General features: G+C 50.9%; 1 protein-coding gene across 1 annotated transcript in view; it reads left to right on the forward strand.

The window, feature by feature from the left end:
* Positions 1–25335, forward strand: part of dnah7 (dynein, axonemal, heavy chain 7) — a 102357-nt gene that overhangs the window by 35758 nt on the left and 41264 nt on the right. The window contains exons 29-46 of the mRNA XM_062456298.1: positions 2787–2885; positions 3102–3350; positions 7180–7329; positions 9336–9518; positions 11631–11807; positions 11982–12113; positions 12781–13002; positions 13642–13839; positions 16738–16893; positions 17370–17538; positions 17698–17824; positions 19595–19814; positions 20232–20858; positions 21153–21398; positions 21677–21906; positions 22200–22530; positions 22738–23084; positions 23226–23406. Of these exons, the coding sequence (XP_062312282.1) occupies positions 2787–2885; positions 3102–3350; positions 7180–7329; positions 9336–9518; positions 11631–11807; positions 11982–12113; positions 12781–13002; positions 13642–13839; positions 16738–16893; positions 17370–17538; positions 17698–17824; positions 19595–19814; positions 20232–20858; positions 21153–21398; positions 21677–21906; positions 22200–22530; positions 22738–23084; positions 23226–23406 (4044 nt within the window). The remainder of the gene's footprint in view (positions 1–2786; positions 2886–3101; positions 3351–7179; positions 7330–9335; positions 9519–11630; positions 11808–11981; positions 12114–12780; positions 13003–13641; positions 13840–16737; positions 16894–17369; positions 17539–17697; positions 17825–19594; positions 19815–20231; positions 20859–21152; positions 21399–21676; positions 21907–22199; positions 22531–22737; positions 23085–23225; positions 23407–25335) is intronic.

A 25335-nucleotide genomic window follows, 5' to 3' on the forward strand; every position in this document is an offset into this window, starting at 1 on the left:
GGTGAAAGCGTCGGTAATATTTAGAACTCACTCCTTAAAAGGTTAATAATATCACCTAATATTGTACATTTCACAATTGTGTTTCACATCACAAAGTAAAATGAGTAAATAGTTATCACCCTGGCCTCTTTGCTTGTGGCGTTTCTGCAGCTGCCTTGCAGTAAAGCTATAGTTAGCCTAGCTATCCCCCAAGTTAACAGATGCGAAACGAATGTTCTGCTACAGGTAGTCACGCGTGTTTTCGTGACGTTAGTGACGTAGTGACGTTAGTAACGTCAGTGACTGTGGCTAGCAAATTAGCCACCGTTAGCTTCACTTTTCACCACAAAAACGCAATTTCTACTTAAACCATGCAACGGAACGTAAATAAAAATACAACCAACGCAATCGCTACCAAGACGAACCTTTTGACACCGCCGTTGTGTATGTAGTCCAAATATTGACTGATCCTTAGGGGGGCGAAAATAAATAATAAATAAATATATATGTGAGAGAACAAAGGTTGTGCCCTTGCCGAAGGCAAATCACACCCAATAATAATATATATAATGTACTCATTATGTACCCAATAATGTACTGTATTTCATTTGCTGTATTCTTTCTTTTGTCTCCACAAATGTATTTGGTGTGTTTACAGACTACTATGTAGCCTACTACAGTATTTGATTTGAAATATGTTCAGATTTTCTGCACAAAATGCAACCTTTACGAGACAATGTGGAAAAATACAGTAAATATTTTCAGCAGTGTGCAGTACTGGTCTTAACATATTCATGTACTTGTACGTACTCTACTGGAACAATATCTCTGACAAAATCAAGCAGGTTCTATCATTAGAAAAGAATAGTTAGTGTAAAAGTGTTTTACATTTTTCACTACAGTGTGTAACTGATTCAAACAGAATCCAATTTTATGAACCATGTGTGTGGCATACGGTGACAGAAATGGGTTTTTATACATGATTGTATAGTTTTGTGTTTCATTTTGCAAAAGATTGGAGGTGTTCTGCTACTTGTGTGTCTAGTTGTGTGAATCGTGTGTTGTGTTTTGACAAAGTGAGCCCTGTTTTCAAAATTGTGCTTAAGCAATTGGAAAAAACTAATAGCAATCCGCCATGGAACAAGCGCTGCTCTTAAAGGGAATGTGAGATGACGCTCTGATTGGTTTATTGCACATTACGCCCAAACAACACCCATTAGTAATGTAGCTACTTCGGACCAACCCATTTTAGATTTGCGCCATGCGCAAAGTCATTTATCCCGCCGGCAAAATAGTAACTGCGCTGAGTCCTGCCCACAAAGTTACTTGCGCTTTGCGTTTTGATACTTGCGTTTCAGATCGTTAAAATAGGGCCCTGACTCTGCTAGTGTCCTCTGGGTACCAGCAGACTGACTTTGCTAGTGTCGTTGTTATGTTTAGTGACCTATGCACTTTTGTAAAGCTCTCTCTTGGAAGTCGCTTTGGATAAAAGCGTCTGCTAAATGCATACATGTAAATGTAGTGTCCTCTCGGTACCAGCAGACTGACTCTGCTAGTGTCCTCTCGGTACCAGCAGACTGACTCTGCAAGTGTCCTCTCGGTACCAGCAGACTGACTCTGCTAGTGTCCTCTCGGTACCAGCAGACTGACTCTGCTAGTGTCCTCTCGGTACCAGCAAACTGACTCTGCAAGTGTCCTCTCGGTACCAGCAGACTGACTCTGCAAGTGTCCTCTCGGTACCAGCAGACTGACTCTGCTAGTGTCCTCTCGGTACCAGCAGACTGACTCTGCAAGTGTCCTCTCGGTACCAGCAGACTGACTCTGCTAGTGTCCTCTCTGTACCAGCAGATTGACTCTGCAAGTGTCCTCTCGGTACCAGCAGACTGACTCTGCTAGTGTCTTCTCGGTACCAGCAGACTGACTCTGCTAGTGTCCTCTCGGTACCAGCAAGACTGATACCCCATCAGAAAATGAGAGTTATTTCAGTGAGAAATTGGGAGGTTGGTTCCAAATCTGCTAAACAAGCGGTAACAAAAAACTTTAAAAGATAAGGATTTCATTCTAAACTCAGTGGCCTGTCTTATAAATAACATATGTTCTCTCTCTCTCTCTCTCTCTCTCTCTCTCTCTCTCTCTCTCTCTCTCTCTCTCTCTCTCTCTCGCTCTCCCTTTCCTTTTCTCTCTCATACACACTGGTCTCTCCCTTTCTCTCTCTCTCTCTCTCTCTCTCTCTCTCTCTCTCTCTCTCTCTCTCTCTCTCTCTCTCTCGCTCTCCCTTTCCTTTTCTCTCTCATACACACTGGTCTCTCCCTTTCCCCCTCTCTCTCTCTCTCTCTCTCTCTCTCTCTCTCTCTCTCTCTCTCTCTCTCTCTCTCCCTTTCCATTTTACTCTCTCTCACTCTCTCTCTCCCTCTCTCCCTCTCTCTCTCTGCTGTTTCCCTGGCTTTGTGTTGTTTTCCGGAGCATTCATGTCATTTTTACATCAATTTCCATGCAGGCTCCTCTGGGACCCTACCATTGTCAGCTCTTTCAAAATGACTTTTGGAAAATATAGGCATGCATTTAGCCCCTGAGCTAAAGTCTCAAATTCCGCTGATGGTTCCTCCAAGTCTGAAAGGAGTGTGTGTCAGTAGGAGACACACACAAAAGGAGCCTGAATGATGCCTCCCCTCACAAGACCCAAACTCATCTGTCAGGCAAGCCTTTCATTATCTATCGCTTCACTCTATCCCTCTCTCCATCCCCCTCCCTCCCCCCTCCTATCCTCCTTTTCTTTCCCTTGTCTTTCTGCCTCCATGTTCCCTCAGCTGAAGTTTCCTGAGGAGAACGAAGACATTCTGTTGCTGCGGTCGATCATAGACGTTAATCTGCCCAAGTTCCTGGCCCACGATCTGCCGCTCTTTGAGGTGAGATCATTTGAATGAAGTCACTACCTCCTCTGGTTAGAACTGGTTAAGGCCTTTCAGATCAGCACATTGATCCTGACTATGTTCCTAATGTGGGAGGTTCAAGTCAGTTTGAGATTATTCTAATCATACAGTCCGGGTTGTGTGTGTGTACAGTTATATTCACTACCTGTGTGTTTGTGTACCCCCCACACACACACTTCCACACTGCCCCAGGGAATCACCTCGGACCTCTTCCCCGGGGTCAGACTGCCTAAGCCGGACTACGGCCTGCTGCTGGAGGCCATCAAGGAGAACAGCGAGAAGATGAACCTGCAGGTCACAGAGTTCTTTGCAGAGAAGATCCTGCAGATCTTTGAGATGATGATCGTGAGACATGGCTTCATGCTGGTGGGGGAGCCGTTTGGAGGCAAGACCTGCGCCTACCGTGTGCTGGCGGCCGCACTGCAGGACATCTGTGACAAGGTAACCCTCCAGTCCCCCCTCCTGTCCTACCTCCAGTCCCCCCTCCATTCCTCCCTCCAGTCCCCCTCCAGTCCTACCTCCAGTCCTCCCTCCAGTCCTCCCTCCAGTCCTCCCTCCAGTTCTCCCTCCAGTCCTCCCTCCAGTTCTCCCTCCAGTCCTCCCTCCAGTCCTCCCTCCAGTTCTCCCTCCAGTCCTCCCTCCAGTCCCCCCTCATGTCCTCCCTCCAGTCCTCCCTCCAGTCCTCCCTCCAGTCCCCCCTCCAGTCCTCCCTCCAGTCCTCCCTCCAGTCCTCCCTCCAGTCCTCCCTCCATTCCTCCCTCCAGTCCTCCCTCCAGTCCCCCCTCATGTCCCCCCTCCAGTCCTCCCTCCAGTCCCCCCTCATGTCCTCCCTCCAGTCCTCCCTCCAGTCCCCCCTCCAGTCCTCCCTCCAGTCCCCACTCATGTCCTCCCTCCCGTCCTCCCTCCAGTCCCCCCTCATGTCCTCCCTCCAGTCCTCCCTCCAGTCCCCCCTCCAGTCCTCCCTCCAGTCCCCCCTCATGTCCCCCCTCCAGTCCTCCCTCCAGTCCCCCCTCATGTCCTCCCTCCAGTCCTCCCTCCAGTCCCCCCTCCAGTCCTCCCTCCAGTCCCCCCTCATGTCCTCCCTCCAGTCCTCCCTCCAGTCCCCCCTCCAGTCCTCCCTCCAGTCCCCCCTCATGTCCCCCCTCCAGTCCTCCCTCCAGTCCCCACTCATGTCCCCCCTCCAGTCCTCCCTCCAGTCCCCCCTCATGTCCCCCCTCCAGTCCTCCCTCCAGTCCCCCCTCATGTCCCCCCTCCAGTTCTCCCTCCAGTCCCCCCTCCTGTCCTCCCTCCAGTCCTCCCTCCAGTCCCCCCTCATGTCCTCCCTCCAGTCCTCCCTCCAGTCCCCCCTCCAGTCCTCCCTCCAGTCCCCCCTCATGTCCCCCCTCCAGTCCTCCCTCCAGTCCCCCCTCCAGTCCTCCCTCCAGTCCCCACTCATGTCCTCCCTCCAGTCCTCCCTCCAGTCCCCCCTCCAGTCCTCCCTCCAGTCCCCCCTCATGTCCTCCCTCCAGTCCTCCCTCCAGTCCTCCCTCATGTCCTCCCTCCAGTCCCCCCTCATGTCCTCCCTCCAGTCCTCCCTCCAGTCCTCCCTCCAGTCCCCCCTCCAGTCCTCCCTCCAGTCCCCCCTCATGTCCTCCCTCCAGTCCCCCCTCCAGTCCTCCCTCCAGTCCCCCCTCATGTCCTCCCTCCAGTCCCCCCTCCAGTCCTCCCTCCAGTCCCCCCTCATGTCCTCCCTCCAGTCCTCCCTCCAGTCCCCCCTCCAGTCCTCCCTCCAGTCCCCCCTCATGTCCCCCCTCCAGTTCTCCCTCCAGTCCCCCCTCCTGTCCTCCCTCCAGTCCTCCCTCCAGTCCCCCCTCATGTCCTCCCTCCAGTCCTCCCTCCAGTCCTCCCTCCAGTCCCCCCTCCAGTCCTCCCTCCAGTCCCCCCTCATGTCCTCCCTCCAGTCCCCCCTCCAGTCCTCCCTCCAGTCCCCACTCATGTCCTCCCTCCAGTCCTCCCTCCAGTCCTCCCTCCAGTCCCCCCTCCAGTCCTCCCTCCAGTCCCCCCTCATGTCCTCCCTCCAGTCCCCCCTCCAGTCCTCCCTCCAGTCCCCACTCATGTCCTCCCTCCAGTCCTCCCTCCAGTCCTCCCTCCAGTCCCCCCTCCAGTCCTCCCTCCAGTCCCCCCTCATGTCCCCCCTCCAGTCCTCCCTCCAGTCCTCCCTCCAGTCCCCCCTCCAGTCCTCCCTCCAGTCCCCACTCATGTCCTCCCTCCAGTCCTCCCTCCAGTCCCCCCTCATGTCCTCCCTCCAGTCCTCCCTCCAGTCCTCCCTCCAGTCCTCCCTCCAGTTCTCCCTCCAGTCCTCCCTCCAGTCCTCCCTCCAGTCCCCCCTCCAGTCCTCCCTCCAGTCCCCCCTCATGTCCTCCCTCCAGTCCTCCCTCCAGTCCTCCCTCCAGTCCCCCCTCATGTCCTCCCTCCAGTCCTCCCTCCAGTCCTCCCTCCAGTCCCCCCTCATGTCCTCCCTCCAGTCCTCCCTCCAGTCCTCCCTCCAGTCCCCCCTCATGTCCTCCCTCCAGTCCTCCCTCCAGTCCTCCCTCCAGTCCCCCCTCATGTCCTCCCTCCAGTCCTCCCTCCAGTCCCCCCTCCAGTCCTCCCTCCAGTCCCCCCTCATGTCCCCCCTCATGTCCTCCCTCCAGTCCTCCCTCCAGTCCCCCCTCCAGTCCTCCCTCCAGTCCCCCCTCATGTCCCCCCTCATGTCCTCCCTCCAGTCCTCCCTCCAGTTCTCCCTCCAGTCCTCCCTCCAGTCCTCCCTCCAGTCCCCCCTCATGTCCTCCCTCCAGTCCTCCCTCCAGTCCCCACTCATGTCCTCCCTCCAGTCCTCCCTCCAGTCCTCCCTCCAGTCCTCCCTCCAGTCCCCCCTCCAGTCCTCCCTCCAGTCCCCCCTCATGTCCTCCCTCCAGTCCTCCCTCCAGTCCCCCCTCCAGTCCTCCCTCCAGTCCCCACTCATGTCCTCCCTCCAGTCCTACCTCCAGTCCCCCCTCATGTCCTCCCTCCAGTCCTCCCTCCAGTCCTCCCTCCAGTCCTCCCTCCAGTTCTCCCTCCAGTCCTCCCTCCAGTCCCCCCTCATGTCCTCCCTCCAGTCCTCCCTCCAGTCCTCCCTCCAGTCCTCCCTCCAGTCCCCCCTCATGTCCTCCCTCCAGTCCTCCCTCCAGTCCCCCCTCCAGTCCCCCCTCCAGTCCTCCCTCCAGTCCCCACTCATGTCCTCCCTCCAGTCCTCCCTCCAGTCCTCCCTCCAGTCCTCCCTCCAGTCCCCCCTCATGTCCTCCCTCCAGTCCTCCCTCCAGTCCCCCCTCCAGTCCTCCCTCCAGTCCTCCCTCCAGTCCTCCCTCCAGTCCTCCCTCCAGTCCCCCCTCATGTCCTCCCTCCAGTCCTCCCTCCAGTCCCCCCTCCAGTCCCCCCTCCAGTCCTCCCTCCAGTCCCCACTCATGTCCTCCCTCCAGTCCTCCCTCCAGTCCTCCCTCCAGTCCTCCCTCCAGTCCCCCCTCATGTCCTCCCTCCAGTCCTCCCTCCAGTCCCCCCTCATGTCCTCCCTCCAGTCCTCCCTCCAGTCCCCCCTCCAGTCCCCCCTCATGTCCTCCCTCCAGTCCTCCCTCCAGTCCTCCCTCCAGTCCTCCCTGTCTTTCTGTCCTTTCAAGAAGATAGCTACAGATTAGATTTGACTGGTGTGGGTGCAGGCTAGTGACTATGCAATATGGGTTTGACTATGTGTTGAATGTGTGAATTTGAGTGAATTTCGAAGTGTATCTTTAGGGTGATGAAATTACCTAATTATTTTGCTTATCCGCTAGTGACAGTGTTACACACACACACACTCCCTCACACAGCTGGCTGTTTACATGCCTAAAAGGGCTTGTGGGACGGCATGATGGACAGCCTCAGCAACACCACATTCATCATTGTCACGGCGATGCACGTCCGCCCCTTCCCCTCTCTGAATCCTGACGGCCCGTCTGAAACAATGCTAACTGGGGTTTGCTTCTCCCCTAGTTTGGGAAGGCTCTTTATCACAGAGACATTGTGCTGCCTGGCAATTTATGAGCCTTGGCACAGGAAATGTGGTCAAATTAGGTTTGAGGCTGATCCACATCGCTTTGAGCTTTCTTCCATGATCTGTTTTTGCTGCTTCACTGATGTGTCTGTCTAATAAGGTCTGTAGTCTTGAGAAATTTTGTTTTTAGGCCGCCTGTGACAGGTGTGTGCGTACGTGTGTGTGTGTGTGGGGGGGTCCATATAGGGTCTGATGGATGAGAACCGGGTCCAGATCACAGTCATCAACCCCAAGTCCATCACGATGGGCCAGCTGTATGGCCAGTTTGACCCCGTCTCCCATGAGTGGTCCGACGGCATCCTGGCCGTCAGCTACAGATCCTTCGCTACCTCCCAGGTAAGCTCTGGTCTACCTCCCAGGTAAGCTCTGGTCTACCTCCCAGGTAAACTCTGGTCTACCTCCCAGGTAAGCTCTGGTCTACCTCCCAGGTAAGCTCTGGTCTACCTCCCAGGTAAGCTCTCGTCTATCTCCCAGGTAAGCTCTGGTCTACCTCCCAGGTAAGCCCTGGTCTACCTCCCAGGTAAGCCCTGGTCTACCTCCCAGGTAAGCTCTGGTCTACCTCCCAGGTAAGCCCTGGTCCATTCCTGGTCTCTCAGATTTTCATGTGTACGAATTATTTGTTACTGTTGTTTATGGGTTTTCTACTTGCTGCACACCTGCAAAATGGGTCCAACACTATACAGAACAGTTGTACTGTGAGCATTTCTGGGCTTCCCATCTTCATCTCCATCTTTCTAAAGCCCTTTCACCCAAAACAATGTGCAATGAAAGCAGCAAATTCTCAGGAAAGAAAACAGATCATAATGAGGCTGGAACAGCTCGCAGTCTTTACTATATCTGTTTCTATGGAAACAGACTTCCGTGACAACTAATTGAGAAATGAGACTCCATTCCCAATTGTACTCGCCTGGGGATTAATAAAGTCTTATCTTAATAAAGTCTTATCTTTTTGAATGTTATTCACCAAGATCAATAACTCCCAAAGGACTATATTTCTTGCTTTCCAAAATAGTTTATTTATCTGACCTTTAAAGTGTCATTCAACCACTGCCAAGACAAGGGGACAGATTAGAAAACGAGGCGATAAACAACTTAAGAAAAACAACACAAACCTGGGCTCAGCTAGGAGGGTTTTTTATTGGCTTTAAATAAATTGCAAACAAATCCAGTCAAATCAGGTTTAGCTGGTTTTGCTCTGATTTCAAACTCACCAGCCCTGGCACACACACAACTGCTGCATACTTGATGTGATTATTGTCCCGGTTTAGACAAGATCCCTTCTTGATCTGCTTTTAGTCAGATCATCACATTAGGCTCTCAACTCTCTCTCTCTCTCTCTCTCTCTCTCTCTCTCTCTCTCTCTCTCTCTCTCTCTCTCTCTCTCTCTCTCTCTCTCTCTCTCTCTCTCTCTCTCTCTCTCTCAACTACCACTCTTTCTTTCATCTCTCTCAGTGCCAGATGGCTCTGGCCAATGTGTTTATGTTACAACAAATCAATTTATAGCACAACCACTGTCATATATCTCACCAGAGAATTAACTTTCCATGTCAGCCTCCATTATGAGTGCAGGAGCCCTGCCCAGGTCTGCACAGACAAGGTCACTAACTCTGCCCAGGTCTGCACAGACAAGGTCACTAACTCTGCCCAGGTCTGCACAGACAAGGTCACTAACTCTGCCCAGGTCTGCACAGACAAGGTCACTAACTCTGCCCAGGTCTGCACAGACAAGGTCACTAACTCTGCCCAGGTCTGCACAGACAAGGTCACTAACTCTGCCCAGGTCTGCACAGACAAGGTCACTAACTCTGCCCAGGTCTGCACAGACAAGGTCACTAACTCTGCCCAGGTCTGCACAGACAAGGTCACTAACTCTGCCCAGGTCTGCACAGACAAGGTCACTAACTCTGCCCAGGTCTGCACAGACAAGGTCACTAACTCTGCCCAGGTCTGCACAGACAAGGTCACTAACTCTGCCCAGGTCTGCACAGACAAGGTCACTAACTCTGCCCAGGTCTGCACAGACAAGGTCACTAACTCTGCCCAGGTCTGCACAGACAAGGTCACTAACTCTGCCCAGGTCTGCACAGACAAGGTCACTAACTCTGCCCAGGTCTGCACAGACAAGGTCACTAACTCTGCCCAGGTCTGCACAGACAAGGTCACTAACTCTGCCCAGGTCTGCACAGACAAGGTCACTAACTCTGCCCAGGTCTGCACAGACAAGGTCACTAACTCTGCCCAGGTCTGCACAGACAAGGTCACTAACTCTGCCCAGGTCTGCACAGACAAGGGGAGAGGATTCATGTGATTAATTAAGTCTCCCTGTGTGTGTCTCTCTGCAGACCCCAGACAGGAAGTGGCTGATCTTCGACGGGCCGGTGGATGCTGTCTGGATTGAGAACATGAACACAGTGCTAGACGATAACAAGAAGCTGTGTCTGATGAGTGGAGAGATCATCCAGATGTCCCCACAGATGAGCCTCATCTTCGAGCCTATGGACCTGGAAGTGGCTTCGCCCGCCACGGTGAGCCAGGGACGTTTGTCGTTCTCCAACAGAAATGCAGATCTGCATGTAGTTTTTCACAATTTTAAATTCTCATCCAATTAAATATATGCTTGTTACATTTAGCAGACACTCTTATCCAGAGCGACTTACAGTAAGTACAGGGACATTCCCCCGAGGCAAGTAGGGTGAAGTGCCTTGCCCAAGGACACAACGTCATTTGACACGGCCGGGAATAGAACCAGCGACCTTCTGATTAGTAGCCCGATTCTCTAACTGCTCAGCCACCTGACTCCTTGCTGATGTTGTTTATGTTTTGTTTGTATCTGGAAATATATTTTACGCCAACTTTAGCCTCAAGATTTCATGTAGATCACTTTGAAGTACTCCCTTGTTGTCTGGTGGAGCCTTCCAACATCATAAACCCACAACCTCCAACACGCTCTGTGGTACTGCCAGACAACACGATTCATTGCATCAATGAGACAGATGGTGTTGTGTAGCATCAATGAGACAGATGGTGTTGTGTAGCATCAATGAGACAGATGGTGTTGTGTAGCATCAATGAGACAGATGGTGTTGTGTAGCATCAATGAGACAGATGGTGTTGTGTAGCATCAATGAGACAGATGGTGTTGTGTAGCATCAATGAGACAGATGGTGTTGTGTTGCATCAATGAGACAGATGGTGTTGTGTAGCATCAATGAGACAGATGGTGTTGTGTAGCATCAATGAGACAGATGGTGTTGTGTAGCATCAATGAGACAGATGGTGTTGTGTAGCATCAATGAGACAGATGGTGTTGTGTAGCATCAATGAGACAGATGGTGTTGTGTAGCATCAATGAGACAGATGGTGTTGTGTAGCATCAATGAGACAGATAGTGTTGTGTAGCATCAATGAGACAGATGGTGTTGTGTAGCATCAATGAGACAGATGGTGTTGTGTAGCATCAATGAGACAGATGGCGTTATGTAGCATCAATGAGACAGATGGTGTTGTGTAGCATCAATGAGACAGATGGTGTTGTGTAGCATCAATGAGACAGATGGTGTTGTGTAGCATCAATGAGACAGATGGCGTTGTGTAGCATCAATGAGACAGATGGCGTTATGTAGCATCAATGAGACAGATGGCGTTGTGTAGCATCAATGAGACAGATGGCGTTGTGTAGCATCAATGAGACAGATGGCGTTATGTAGCATCAATGAGACAGATGGTGTTGTGTAGCATCAATGAGACAGATGGTGTTGTGTAGCATCAATGAGACAGATGGTGTTGTGTAGCATCAATGAGACAGATGGTGTTGTGTAGCATAAATGAGACAGATGGCGTTGTGTAGCATTCTGAGTCCTCCAAACGGTCACCCAGGGAACGACGATCCTTTCAGATAGTAATTAAAGATACAAACCTTTTTTTACAAACCTTTCAAAAAAATATTTGTAAACTTATTTTCCAAACACTTTTTCAAAAAATGATTCCAGCATCGAATGATTCATACTGTATATTGAGGTGACTAGTATGAGTAACCAGAGTAAGTTTCATGCATGTCAGAGTTAGCGTTAGCAGGGGGTGCAAGACACTACAGCCCTGCCCCACGTTATTTCTGTTCTGTAAATCCCAGCATCAGATGATTCTTACTGTACATTGAGGGGACCAGTATGAATAACCAGAGTTTCATGCATGTGGCACCTTCCTAGTCAGAGTTATCAGGGGGTAAAAAGGTAGGAAAAAAAATTCCAGTGGTGAGGCTTTCTAATCTACATCAAGACCTAGGGGGTCATTCTGATGGCCCACATATCCATATATTCTTCAAAAATATTTCTCAAAAATATTTCACCGTTCCAATGTGAAACCGTGAAAGAGCTAGGATTTGCGTATGTGAATAAATGATTATCACAGATTATTATTACTATTTGTATGCTTTCCTTTCTGTACTGAGGATTTGATTAATATTTTTTAATGGTGTCGAATACTGTAGCTGAAACTGCAATATTTACACAGGCAGATTACCATCAAGTGTTTTGTTCTAGTAAACTGGCTCTGTTTATTAACCAGTGTTCACATTCCTTGATAAACGTTGAGGTAGTGGTTTTAGCGTTCATCTTACTGAAGGTGTGTCGTATCTGCAGGTGTCTCGCTGTGGGATGATCTACATGGAGCCTCACATGCTGGGCTGGAGGCCTGTGATGCTGTCCTGGCTCAACACCCTGCCCTCCACGGTCAAGCCCATGCACAGACACATCATCACAGGCCTTTTTGACAGGATGCTGCCCGCCTGCCTGCAGCTCATACGCAAAGCCACCAAGGCAGGAACTAGGAATGAATAATGGCAATACAAACACACTATACACCTTAGTAGGCACTGCTACTGTTACTACCTTACTTACCCCTGCTCTCATTTACTGAGAAAAGCCTGTGTCTTCTGATCTTCTGATGTCCGGAGACAATAGGAAGCCTCCTGATCTGTGTTTTCTCTGCAGGAACATTCCCCGACGTCCGACACCAACCTGGTAAAGTCCCTGATGAACCTGATGGACTGCATGCTGGACGAGTTCAGAGACGAGGCCAAGATTAAGAGCTTGGATGAGAGAGACGTCTGCTCCTGGCTGGAGGTGAGAGGGAGAGAGAGGAGGTGGAGGTGGAGGCGGCGGAGGGAAAGGAGATGGAAAACATCCTGGGGCACTAAGACAGAGGGAAGCCTGGTTTAAGGTATGACAGGCAGCCAACAGTACCCTGAAAGGCCCATAAAAGGCCTTTAGTACGCTAAGTGCTATACAGCTGTCTGTACTTGTTTTGGAAGTCATTAACTTTCTGTTGTCACCACCATCCATCCACAAACCACTTGGCTCTGAGCTTAATAGTTATTAAAAGCTGTTATTCTCTAATGACCAAAAGTTGCTCAACTTAGTGAAAGAACCAAAGTTCTCTCTCCCGACTGCAGCTCTGCTCTCTCCTGACACATTGGCAGCGTTGCTGGGGCACCTGCCAGTGTCTCATCTGGTCACCATCAGCGTGTTGATCTTTAATAAACTACATTATTGTGGGCTGATCAGGCTTGATTTCCAAGTCTTTGTTTATTTGTTTAAAAGCAAAGTACTGCGATGATTTTATCTCTGATATTTCATAGTTCATTTTATGCTAGACCATACTATACTATTGCCATACTAAACTATTTCTATCGTGTTGGTCTGCAAAACAGAAGTTTTTGTGTTTTTGAGACATGCCTTTCTCCCCCAGTCCCAGAGACGTAACAAGCTAATGCTAATCTTTCTGGCACAGGGCATCTTTGTGTTCTGCCTGGTGTGGTCGGTAGGAGCCAGCTGTACTGAGTCTGGCCGTGTGAAGTTTGACTCTGTGGTGCGGGAGATGCTGGAGGGAGCCCTGAGCGAAGACACACGAACACGTCATGGTATCCTGAGCACCGTGGAGCCCCCTGCCAAGCAGCTGACCGTGGCTCTGCCTTCTGAGGGCTCGCTCTACCAGTACCTCTTCATCAAGGAGGTGAGACAGGCCATCCAACTGGGGCTGTCCCAGTACCACAGTCATCTGAGAGCATTGCTAACTGCTCTACATTGAGCTGCATTGATGTACCTCCTACTGTACACAAGAAATGGTCCCTCCCCAAGGAATAGGATTAGAATTTTTGTCTAACATACTGTTTGGAAAGTTAGGGTTAGGGTTATGATGATATTTGGGACTGGGCTCCGTCCACACCTAGTCAGCGTGAGGGGCTGAGGGCTGCATCCATGATGGTCATACTGTGGTCTGGTACTGAATACTCACAGGAGACCATATCCTTCCTCGTGAATCTGACCTAGGATGTAGATGTCGTCCTATCATGTTTGAGATAACAGCTGTGTATAGAGGCTCTGCCATCCTATCATGTTTGAGATAACAGCTGTGTATAGAGGCTCTGCCATCCTATCATGTTTGAGATAACAGCTGTGTATAGAGGCTCTGCCATCCTATCATGTTTGAGATAACAGCTGTGTATAGAGGCTCTGCCATCCTATCATGTTTGAGATAACAGCTGTGTATAGAGGCTCTGCCATCCTATTATGTTTGAGACTTTTCAATATAAAAACAAACTTCCATGCACATAAAAAGAGATTCTGAAACAAGGTCCTTGTTATTTTGCAGGGCCCTGGGAGGTGGGAGCTGTGGACAGACCAGCTGAAGGCGGCGCCCCCTATTGCCAAGGACCTGCAGTTCAGCGAGATCATCGTGCCCACAGAGAACACCGTGTGTTCCACAGCCCTGATGGAGCTGCTCATCACCCACCAGAAGCCCACCATCTTCATCGGACCAACTGGCACCGGCAAGAGCGTCTACATCATAGTGAGGGCTGCAGTTTCAAACCTAACTAGACACTGTAGGGTGTGGACACCTAGGACACTGCATCCCTGTTGAGAAACCTTGCTTTTCGCTACAATGAATCACTTGGATATATTTGCCAGTCAGTGTGAGTGAGTGACAGTGGTTGGAAGTGTGTGAGCTTGGTATGCAACGCGGAGCTGTATCTGTGTGTTTAAACGTGCAGGGAGCAGGTGGAAGAGATCTTCCCTGCTGTAGCCTCGCTGCAGCCCAGCTCTGCATGCTGTGGATCAGTAGCCCAGGGTGGATCAGTAGCCCAGGGTGGATCAGTAGCCCAGGGTGGATCAGTAGCCCAGGGTGGATCAGTAGCACAGGGTGGATCAGTAGCCCAGGGTGGATCAGTAGCACAGGGTGGATCAGTAGCCCAGGGTGGATCAGTAGCACAGGGTGGATCAGTAGCCCAGGGTGGATCAGTAGCCCAGGGTGGATCAGTAGGGTCTTTGTCCATGTCATCCAACCAACCCTAACCCCCCCATGATCAAAACCTCAGACACACCCAACCCCGCCTCGCCACGCTCCATACCCTAGCAGGAGGAGCCTCCCATCCATCATGTTAACAGCCCCATCCATTATCTAGCCTGTTACACACACAATCATGATTCAACACAGAACCATATGCTGCTACACACACAGACACACACACAGACATGCTGCTACAAGCACACACACACACATACACATGCTCCTAAACACACAGACATGCTGCTACACACACACACACACACACTCACACATTACACACAGAGAGAACCACACAGGAAGGCCTCAACAGACTCACGTATGCAGAGGTAACAAAAATATACATGCGCACACTCTTGCATTCATTCATTATGCCAACACCCTTTCACACACACACACACAATCACACACACACACATGCGCACACTCTTGCATTCATTCATTATGCCAACACCCTTTCACACACACACACACAATCACACACACACACATGCGCACACTCTTGCATTCATTCATTATGCCAACACCCTTTCTCACACACACACACACACACACACACACACACACACACACACATGCGCACACTCTTGCATTCATTCATTATGCCAACACCCTTTCTCACACACACACACACACACACACACACACACACACACACACACACACACACACACACACACACACACTGCCCTCTGTCTCCCCCTCATTTGATGTCATTGCTTTCAAAACACATTACCTCTCACATGACTGTCTGTGTTTGGTCCAGTAGTACACTCACAGGGGAGGCTGCGGGCTTAAAGATGTCTGGACAGACCGAAGCACACTAACCCATCTCTTTGTCTATTTTAACATATATTCCCAGAAATAACTCCCCAAGGGATAATCTGTTGAGCAAACTAGTCTTCATGACCCTATTCCAGAACCATACTCCCACCTCAAAATGGCACACAAAAGCTATTTTCTTGCTCCACCCCAAGTTAAAAATTGCCAAGCGGTTCTGCTGTCTTCAACTCCATCATTTGGGATGTGTTCACTGAACCTCATCTTATTCCCTGACTCCTTGCCTTACATTCTTGTCACCTTGACACTGAAGTCATTTTGTTTGATGGAACAGCTTTCAGAGACCCCCTTGGGTCTTTTAGATTAATGAAGAGCTCACACCTCTCACACCTCTCACACCTCTCACACCTCTCACACCTCTCACACCTCTCACAGCTCTCACAGCTCTCACACCTCTCACTCCTCTCACACCTCTCACTCCTCTCACACCTCTCACAGCTCTCACACCTCTCACTCCTCTCACACCTCTCACTCCTCTCACACCTCTCACTCCTCTCACACCTCTCACACCTCTCACACCTCTCACTCCTCTCACACCTCTCACACCTCTCACAGCTCTCACAGCTCTCACACCTCTCACACCTCTCACACCTCTCACACCTCTCACAGCTCTCACAGCTCTCACACCTCTCACACCTCTCACACCTCTCACAGCTCTCACAGCTCTCACACCTCTCACTCCTCTCACACCTCTCACACCTCTCACAGCTCTCACAGCTCTCACACCTCTCACACCTCTCACAGCTCTCACACCTCTCACACCTCTCACACCTCTCACTCCTCTCACACCTCTCACACCTCTCACTCCTCTCACACCTCTCACTCCTCTCACACCTCTCACACCTCTCACTCCTCTCACACCTCTCACTCCTCTCACTCCTCTCACTCCTCTCACTCCTCTCACTCCTCTCACTCCTCTCACACCTCTCTGCGTTTCCCGATAACAATGGATCGTAGCAACGTTCAAGCAAAATAACGATCGATATTTCTTACGTGCGTTTCCCAAACACGCTCGTAAGGAGTAGGATAATCTATGCGCTTTCAAGAGCTACGAATTTTCAAGAGACACTTTAGCTACGGTTTCTTTGGGAACGGCCTGTAAAACTAAGATTCGTCGTACGATGGATTCTACGATCAACTTAGGTTTACGAAGCTTTCGGGAAACGCAGCCCAGACCTGTTGGTAACCAACCAGACAAAGAACAGAACGTGTTCATGTGTTCTAATTTACTCTGTATGAACACTTTCCTGTTAACATGTTACCTCCATAGAGCAAGTTTAATTGAGATGTTCACTTTACCCTCCACATGTTCATGCTTGTGTGTCTGTACCTGTGAAGGTGGGTCTCAAGTCTGCACGTCATCAGAACTGTGTTGAACTACAAAGAACAACAGATTCACACATCTCATACTCTGGACCCAGGAAGAGCTCTTTACCGACCAGTTTAGACACAAAACGAAACTCATGAATGCTTGTGGACTGTGGCACACATGCAATCTTAGAAGGTTCTGAGTCCTATAAGCATCACTTCCAGGGCGTCTCTAACCACTCCTCCTTCCCTCAGGACTTTCTGTTGAACCGCCTGAGAAAGGATGTGTACAGCCCCCTGCTCATCAACTTCTCTGCTCAGAGCTCCGCAGCCCAGACCCAGAGCATCATCATGTCCAAGCTGGACAAGAGGCGCAAGGGCATGTATGGCCCCCCACTGGGCAAGAGAACGGTAAGAAGGGGTGGTGGATGGCAGGGCCCTCTGATAAGGCAGACGGGGGGGTCCCTGTCTCCACATGTCCATGCTTTGTGAGGAAGCATTGAGAGGTGGTAAGGAACTGTTAAGAGGTGGTGAGTAGGCATTAAGAGGTGGGGTTCCCCCAGGTGGTGAGTAGGCATTAAGAGGTAGTGTTCCCCCAGGTGGTGAGTAGGCATTAAGAGGTAGTGTTCCCCCAGGTGGTGAGTAGGCATTAAGAGGTAGTGTTCCCCCAGGTGGTGAGTAGGCATTAAGAGGTAGTGTTCCCCCAGGTGGTGAGTAGGCATTAAGAGGTGGGGTTCCCCCAGGTGGTGAGTAGGCATTAAGAGGTAGTGTTCCCCCAGGTGGTGAGTAGGCATTAAGAGGTAGTGTTCCCCCAGGTGGTGAGTAGGCATTAAGAGGTGGGGTTCCCCCAGGTGGTGAGTAGGCATTAAGAGGTAGTGTTCCCCCAGGTGGTGTTTGTGGATGATGTGAACATGCCGACCAAGGAGACCTACGGGGCCCAGCCCCCTGTGGAGCTACTGCGCCAGTGGCTGGACCACTGGAACTGGTACGACACCAGGGACTGCTCCACCATACAACTGGTGGACATCCAAATCATGTGTGCCATGGGCCCACCTGGTACGTCCTCCCTCCTCACACTCACGCACACACACTCACACACACTTAAATATACAGTATAATACAATGTTATTTCCATTGATGTGGATGATAAGATGACCCAGTGACAGGAATGGAGAGCCAGAGATAGAGAGCTCTTCTCTTCCTGTCTGTCTCTAGGTGGAGGCAGAAACCCCATCACACCTCGCTTCCTCCGACACTTCAACACGGTGACCATCAACGACTTTGATGAGAAGACCATGTACACCATCTTCTCCCGAATTCTGGACTGGCACCTCAACATACGGTGAGCCTCCATGCTGGGCCCTGTCTCTGCTGGGTGGAGGCTGGGCCCTGTCTCTGCTGGGTGGAGGCTGGGCCCTGTCTCTGCTGGGTAGAGGCTGGGCCCTGTCTCTGCTGGGTGGAGGCTGGGCCCTGTCTCTGCTGGGTGGAGGCTGGGCCCTGTCTACTGGGTGGAGGCTGGGCCCTGTCTCTGCTGGGTGGAGGCTGGGCCCTGTCTCTGCTGGGTGGAGGCTGGGCTCTGTCTCTGCTGGGTGGAGGCTTGGCCCTGTCTCTGCTGGGTGGAGGCAGTACTTGTGGATGTTTGTTTACAGATGTCTAGTGTACTAGAGGGGTGGATGTGTGTTTACAGATCTAGTGTACCAGGTAGTGGCTTTTGTCCCCAAAAAGATTTTAAACATTTTGAACTTTGATATCAGTTAAACCTCCACAACAATTACACATTATTAAGGACCGCAAATGAGGAAGCTATTGCTGTTTTATGCTCAAGCTTTTAGGACAGGAATAAGATGTTGTATGGAGACGTGTTTTTAGCACACATCAAAAACACATCAGTATCTATACTAAGGAAAGGAAGTGAAGCAGACAGTGAAGCATTTTAAACGAGTTGATGTGTCTGCTGTGTGTAATGCAGGTCCAGGTGTGTAGCGCAGGTCCAGGTGTGTAGTACAGGGTCAGGTCTGTGTGTAGTACAGGTCCAGGTGTGTAGTGCAGGTCCAGGTGTGTAGTACAGGTCCAGGTCTGTGTGTAGTACAGGTTCAGGTGTGTAGTACAGGTCCAGGTGTGTAATGCAGGTCCAGGTGTGTAGTGCAGGTCCAGGTGTGTAGTACAGGTCCAGGTGTGTAGCGCAGGTCCAGGTGTGTAGTGCAGGTCCAGGTGTGTAGTACAGGTCCAGGTGTGTAGCGCAGGTCCAGGTGTGTAGTGCAGGTCCAGGTGTGTAGTACAGGTCCAGGTGTGTAGCGCAGGTCCAGGTGTGTAGCGCAGGTCCAGGTGTGTAGTACAGGGTCAGGTCTGTGTGTAGTACAGGTTCAGGTGTGTAGTACAGGTCCAGGTGTGTAGTACAGGGTCAGGTCTGTGTGTAGTACAGGTCCAGGTGTGTAGCGCAGGTCCAGGTGTGTAGTACAGGTCCAGGTCTGTGTGTAGTACAGGTCCATGTCTGTGTGCAGTGCAGGTTCAGGTGTGTAGTACAGGTCCAGGTGTGTAGTACAGGGTCAGGTCTGTGTGTAGTGCAGGTCCAGGTCTGTGTGTAGTACAGGTCCAGGTGTGTAGCGCAGGTCCAGGTGTGTAGTACAGGTCCAGGTCTGTGTGTAGTACAGGTCCATGTCTGTGTGTAGTGCAGGTCCAGGTGTGTAGTACAGGTCCAGGTCTGTGTGTAGTACAGGTCCATGTCTGTGTGCAGTGCAGGTCCAGGTGTGTAGTACAGGTCCAGGTCTGTGTGTAGTACAGGTCCATGTCTGTGTGCAGTGCAGGTCCAGGTGTGTAGTACAGGTCCAGGTATGTGTGTAGTGCAGGTCCAGGTCTGTGTGTAGTACAGGTCCATGTCTGTGTGCAGTGCAGGTCCAGGTGTGTAGTACAGGTCCAGGTATGTGTGTAGTGCAGGTCCAGGTCTGTGTGTAGTGCAGGTCTAGGTGTGTAGTACAGGTCCAAATCTGTGTGTAGTCCAGGTCTCTGTGTAGTGCAGGTCAAGGTATGTGTGTAGTCCAGGTCTGTGTGTAGTACAGGTCCAGGTCTGGCCAGAGCAGGACAGAGACCTCTGCTCTGTGTTGTATTTGTCCAGGTTCTCCTTCCCCAAGCCATTCTCCAGCTTGACATCCCAGATCATCCACGCCACCATGTCTGTGTACCAGGAGGCCACCAGGAACCTGCTGCCCACCCCCGCCAAGTCTCATTACCTGTTCAACCTGCGAGACTTCTCCCGCGTCATCCAGGGCATCTGTCTGTCCCGGCCAGAGACAGCAGAGCAGCCTAGCCACATCAAACGCCTCTGGGTGCACGAGGTGTGTGTGTGTTTGTGCGCTTGTGTGTGTGTTTGTGTGTCCCTGCATTTTTCTATTTTGGCATTGGCAAGCTTTATTTGAGCTGGCTAACACTGCCACAGACTGTGATAGTTAGTTCAGCTCTTCCATATTAATGGAAGAGAAATAGAACGCTGACCTTTAAACCATTCTGTTCTTCATTCATTCTTATTCTTTGTGACTCCATTCTTTCTTTAAAGTGTAGACTTCATGTATCAGTTTTATAGCAATTCTTAAAACTACTTTCATTGTTTCTCTTCTTTCATTATTCAAAAATGGAGCTTTACTTTGTGTGAGCAGCACCAACTGTGTACTGAGTACCAGATTAAACCTAACCCTGGTGTTCTGTCAGGTTGGTTAGGTTAACCCTAACCTTGGTCTGCCCCTTTGCCCTCCTAGGTTCAGAGGGTGTACTACGACCGGCTGGTGCAGGACACAGACCGAGCCTGGATGGTGAGCCACCTGCAGCAGGTGTGTGGCAGCTGCCTGAAGGAGGACTTCCACCAGCTGTTCCAGCACCTTGACCAGGACCAGGACGGCCGCGTCACCGAGGACGACCTGCGCAGCCTCATGTTCTGCGACTTTCACGACCCCAAAGGAGAAGACCGCAGCTACCGTGAGGTGCAGCATCTGCAGCAGCTGCGCCAGGTGGTGGAGTCCCACCTGGATGAGTACAACAACATCAGCAAGGCCGTCATGAATCTAGTGCTGTTCCGCTTTGCCATCGAGCACGTGTGCCGGGTGTCGCGCGTGCTGAAGCAGCCCCGCGGCCACGCCCTGCTGGTGGGGGTGGGAGGGAGTGGCCGCCAGTCCCTCACCCGCCTGGCCGCCCACATGGCCGAGGCGGAGCTCTTCCAGGTGGAGATCTCCAAGAGCTACGGCACGGCTGAGTGGCGTGATGACCTGAAGATGATCATGAGGAAGTCGACGCAGGGAGAGACTCACGGAGTCTTCCTGTTCACCGACACACAGATCACAAAGGAGTCCTTCCTGGAGGACGTCAGTAACCTGCTGAACACTGGAGAGGTGGGTGCAGGGAGAAATATGCCCAATAAATACATGAATTAATAGCACATTAAACAGCCTAATATTGTCTGCGTGAGCACTTGCACCATCACTAGTTCTGCTGCAGTGTGACGTCACAGCTACTCAGTATCTGTCCTGAATAATCATCAATTATGGAACTAACCTCCAATTTAGTCACTTTAACCTCCCACAGCTCATGCCAGCACACGGGTCTCTTCGGCCTGGGAAGGACATAGCCTGTTTCTAGATGGGCTGGTCTGTTCCTGGTCATGTTGTAACCCTCCTCCTCCTCAGGTGCCCAACCTGTTTGCGGTGGACGAGAAGCAGGAGATCTGTGAGCGAATGCGTGTGCTGGACCGCCAGCGGGAGCGGGACAAGCAGACGGACGGCAGCCCGCTGGCCCTCTTCAACATGTTCCTGGAGCGCTGCCGCTCTCAGCTGCACGTGGTGCTGGCCATGAGCCCCATCGGAGACACCTTCAGAAGCCGCCTGAGGCGCTTCCCTGCTCTCATCAACTGCTGCACCATCGACTGGTTTCAGGTCTCAGCCTGCTCCTCTTAACATCCAGAGCTGCTCTCCTCTCCAAAATGGCCCGTAGTCATGACCCATAGAAAAATCTATTGTAATTTATAGGCGAATCACAAGTGATTCTTTCCTCTATCCAGTACATCCTCACATTACTTTTACACAGGTTATGCATATTTAAACACTTCTAAAGGGTTTTAACTTTACTGACATTTGGAGAATTCAAACAGGGCTGCTGTTTAGTGTGTGCAGAGTTGTAGACGGTGTAGGTGAAGATGTCCTGCCTCCTGCAGAGCTGGCCGGAGGACGCGCTGCAGGCTGTGGCCTCCCGCTTCCTGGAGGACGTGGAAATGACGGACGAGTCTCGGGAGGGGTGCATCAACATGTGCAAGAGCTTCCACACCTCCACCATCACGCTGTCGGAACGCTTCCTGTCAGAACTGCAGCGCCACAACTACGTCACGCCAACGTCTTACCTGGAGCTCATCTCCACCTTCAGGACCCTGCTGGAGAACAAGAGAGCGTATGGCAGCTTCCACCTTCTCTCCTCCTCTTCCACCTTCTCTCCTCTCTACACCTCTTTCACCTTCTCTGCAATACCAGTTTACAAGAGTTTGAATCATGCCTGTGTGCTTCATGATTATGATTGATAAAAGGATGGTTGGCTTTATTTGATTTCAACTTTCACCAGGAAATCTTTGATAAGATGATCCACAAACTACACACAATCCTTTAAACATTCATCCTCCCTACTAATCTCGTTCCATCCACATGGCTTCACACCCCTACCTCTCTCCCCCCTCCTCCCCCCCCCAGCGAGGTGATCAAGCTGAAGCAGCGCTACGAGGTGGGTCTGGAGAAGCTGGAGTCGGCTGCATCCCAGGTGGCCAGCATGCAGGTGCAGCTGGAGGCCCTGCAGCCAGAACTGCGTGTGGCCAGCAAGCAGGTGGACGAGATGATGTTGGTGATCCAGCACGAGTCTGTGGACGTGGCCGAGACAGAGAAGGTGGTGAAGGTGGATGAGGCGGTGGCTAACCAGCAGGCCATGGCAGCCAAGGCCATCAAGGACGAGTGTGACGCTGACCTGGCCATTGCCATGCCCATCCTGGAGTCAGCCTTGTCAGCCCTGGACACCCTGACCAACCAGGTAGGGAGCCACACCAGCATCTCAGTCCACAGCCTGAGGCAGCCTGGCCTAGCATCTGCCTCATCACACTGTTGGTATTCAGATAGAAATGCCTGTCACTGATAGTTATTTCATCATAAAGACAAAAAAAACATAACAGACCTTTAAAAGATGTACTGATGTATATGATTGCATTTCATTTCCCCCCCCTCCCCTCCCTCCGTCCAGGACATCACAGTGGTGAAGTCCATGAAGAGCCCTCCCCCGGCTGTGAAGCTGGTGATGGAGACCATCTGCATCCTGAAGGGGCTGAAACCTGACAGAGTTCCAGACCCCTCTGGCTCCGGCAAGAAGGTGGAGGACTACTGGGGTCCTGCCAAGAAGCTGCTGGGAGACATGAAGTTCCTCCAGAGCCTTCACGAGTATGACAAGGACAACATCCCAGCCAACCTCATCGCCATCATCCGGCAGAAGTACATCACCAACCCAGACTTTGTCCCAGAGAAGATCCGCACGGCGTCCACCGCCGCCGAGGGGCTGTGTAAGTGGGTCCGCGCCATGGAGTCTTACGACAAGTACGTTCACACAGTCCTGCGCATAGAAATAATAAACATTCCGGCAACATTTGGGGGTCTAAGATTGGGATTCAAGCAATACTTAGGAAGAGTTTGCATGAATCAGATGTACAGTGACTTGACTCCTGCTGTCCTCTGCAGGGTGGCCAAGGTGGTGGCCCCGAAGAAGGAGAAGCTGGCCCAGGCTGAGGGAGAGCTGAAGGTGGCTATGGACAGCCTGGGCAAGAAACAGGCGGCCCTCAAGGAGGTCCAGGACAAACTGGCCAAGCTGCAGTCCACCTTGGAGACCAACAAGAGCAAGAAGGCCAGCCTGGAGAACCAGGTCAGGGACCTGGGGAGGGGCGGACCCGGGGAGGGGCGGACCTGGGGAGGGGCGGACCCGGGGAGGGGCCGACCCGGGGAGGGGCGGACCTGGGGAGGGGCCGACCCGGGGCGGACCCGGGGAGGGGCCGACCTGGGGAGGGGCCGACCCGGGGCGGACCTGGGGAGGGGCGGACCTGGGGGGGACCTGGGGCGGACCCGGGGAGGGGCGGACCTGGGGGGGAGGGGCCCTGTGGTTCTGAACATTTAACTAGGTTATTCTACTACTTATCTTGCACACTTTTACAGCATTAATGGAAAATTTGGGTTGCTGTTGAATTACTTTGCATCGTTCAGACAGCTGCAGCTGAGCTCTTTGCACTTCCTTTTAGGGGTGTGAACTGATGAAGAAAGGGTTTTGTCCCACATGATATTGTAGTTCTTTTATTCTTCAATATTGTGACCGTTTTATAGTGGTAAAGTGCTGTGTGATTCTTGCTGCAGTAAATCATAAGAGTTGGCTACATAGCCTACCATTATGAGATTTGTTACAGATACTTTGTATTCAGATACATTGTAATTCAGTATGGGTAATCTAGCTTCCAGTACGGGAGCGATAGAGACGTTGTTAGTCCAGCCCGATATATGTTTGATTTACATGGAATTCAAGCAGTGTCAAGCATTGAGAGATGGCATGCGTGGATTAATCATGACCCAAGACATTGTTTTCCGCTGGAGGGAACGTTTGATGTAAATAAATATAGGAGAGTTTAAAAGCGGTTTTGAAAGACAAGGAAACAAGTCGGACGTGTAAACAATTTGTCAGCTGGCCAATGTTTATGATATGGTTAACTGAAGCTACGAGACGACGTGGCATTGTCTATCTTGAGAACATACAGTCAGATCAAGCTAAAACTGATTCTGATAGAGAAGCAAGAAATGACCCGGAGCGTCTTGAGACAGAGACTCTGTTAACAGATCCTTTTCCCCAGATCAAGAGTATGGGACGTATTCTCTTAACAGATCCTTTGCCTCAGATCAAGAACACAGATTGTTTTACATACTTTTTCAATACTTCACACGACCAGAGTTCTTGTACGCTATCAGAGTGTGCCAACTCTGACCTAGACAAAGTAAAAATAGCAAGTCAATTAATGACCCAAATTTACTAAACCAAAACTCTAATATTATCATTCCTCCTGTTGAGGCCTAGCAAACTCTGGTCTGCTAAGACCAGGCTCCCAACTGAACGTCACAATAAAAGGTTCTTAAATTGTTTACGTTACCAGCATCGCAGAGGGACAGCAGGCGCACCAAGCATAAAGCAGTCCGTGAATGGGGTTTTGGAAAAGGATCCCCTTACCATTTAGTTTTGTGCACCACGGGTTCTGCTTTATACTGGTGCCGCCGTGGGTCTCTCTTGGATCTGGTTCTGTAATCCTGCTGCTCGACAACGCCAATTGATGAAGAAAGTGTTTTGTCCGTCTCTTCATAAACGGAGTGACTAAGTTCAGTTGAGTTCTGGATTTTAATAAGTATTTATCAATCTGCAGATTGGGAGAGAAAACTAGACCCCTGACAATAAAATGACAACACGACACCAGGCTTAGGTCTCAATCATGTCTCTCTCAGCTCTGAAAGCCGGAGGACCATCTTTTATAGGGCACAAGAATGTAAACATGGATTGTGACAGTCAGGCAGTAATGACGTTTCAACAGTCTCAGAGAAAGAGATTCACTGCTCCCAACACATGATAACTCTCAGACTAGAGAGTTCATAGTTGGAGCTCTCCTTGTAGTCATGACAAGGAACGTTTAGCCAGTACTTTCTCCTGACCCCGAACATCTATTAACCCTGACACAGACACAATATACATTATTAATAGCAAGCTTACATGAGAACGTACTAACTAATATCCAATGACTAGTTCTATTGATTAGTGAATAATGTA

The sequence above is a fragment of the Osmerus eperlanus genome, chromosome 3 (assembly GCF_963692335.1).
Source record: "Osmerus eperlanus chromosome 3, fOsmEpe2.1, whole genome shotgun sequence".
NCBI lineage: Eukaryota > Metazoa > Chordata > Actinopteri > Osmeriformes > Osmeridae > Osmerus > Osmerus eperlanus.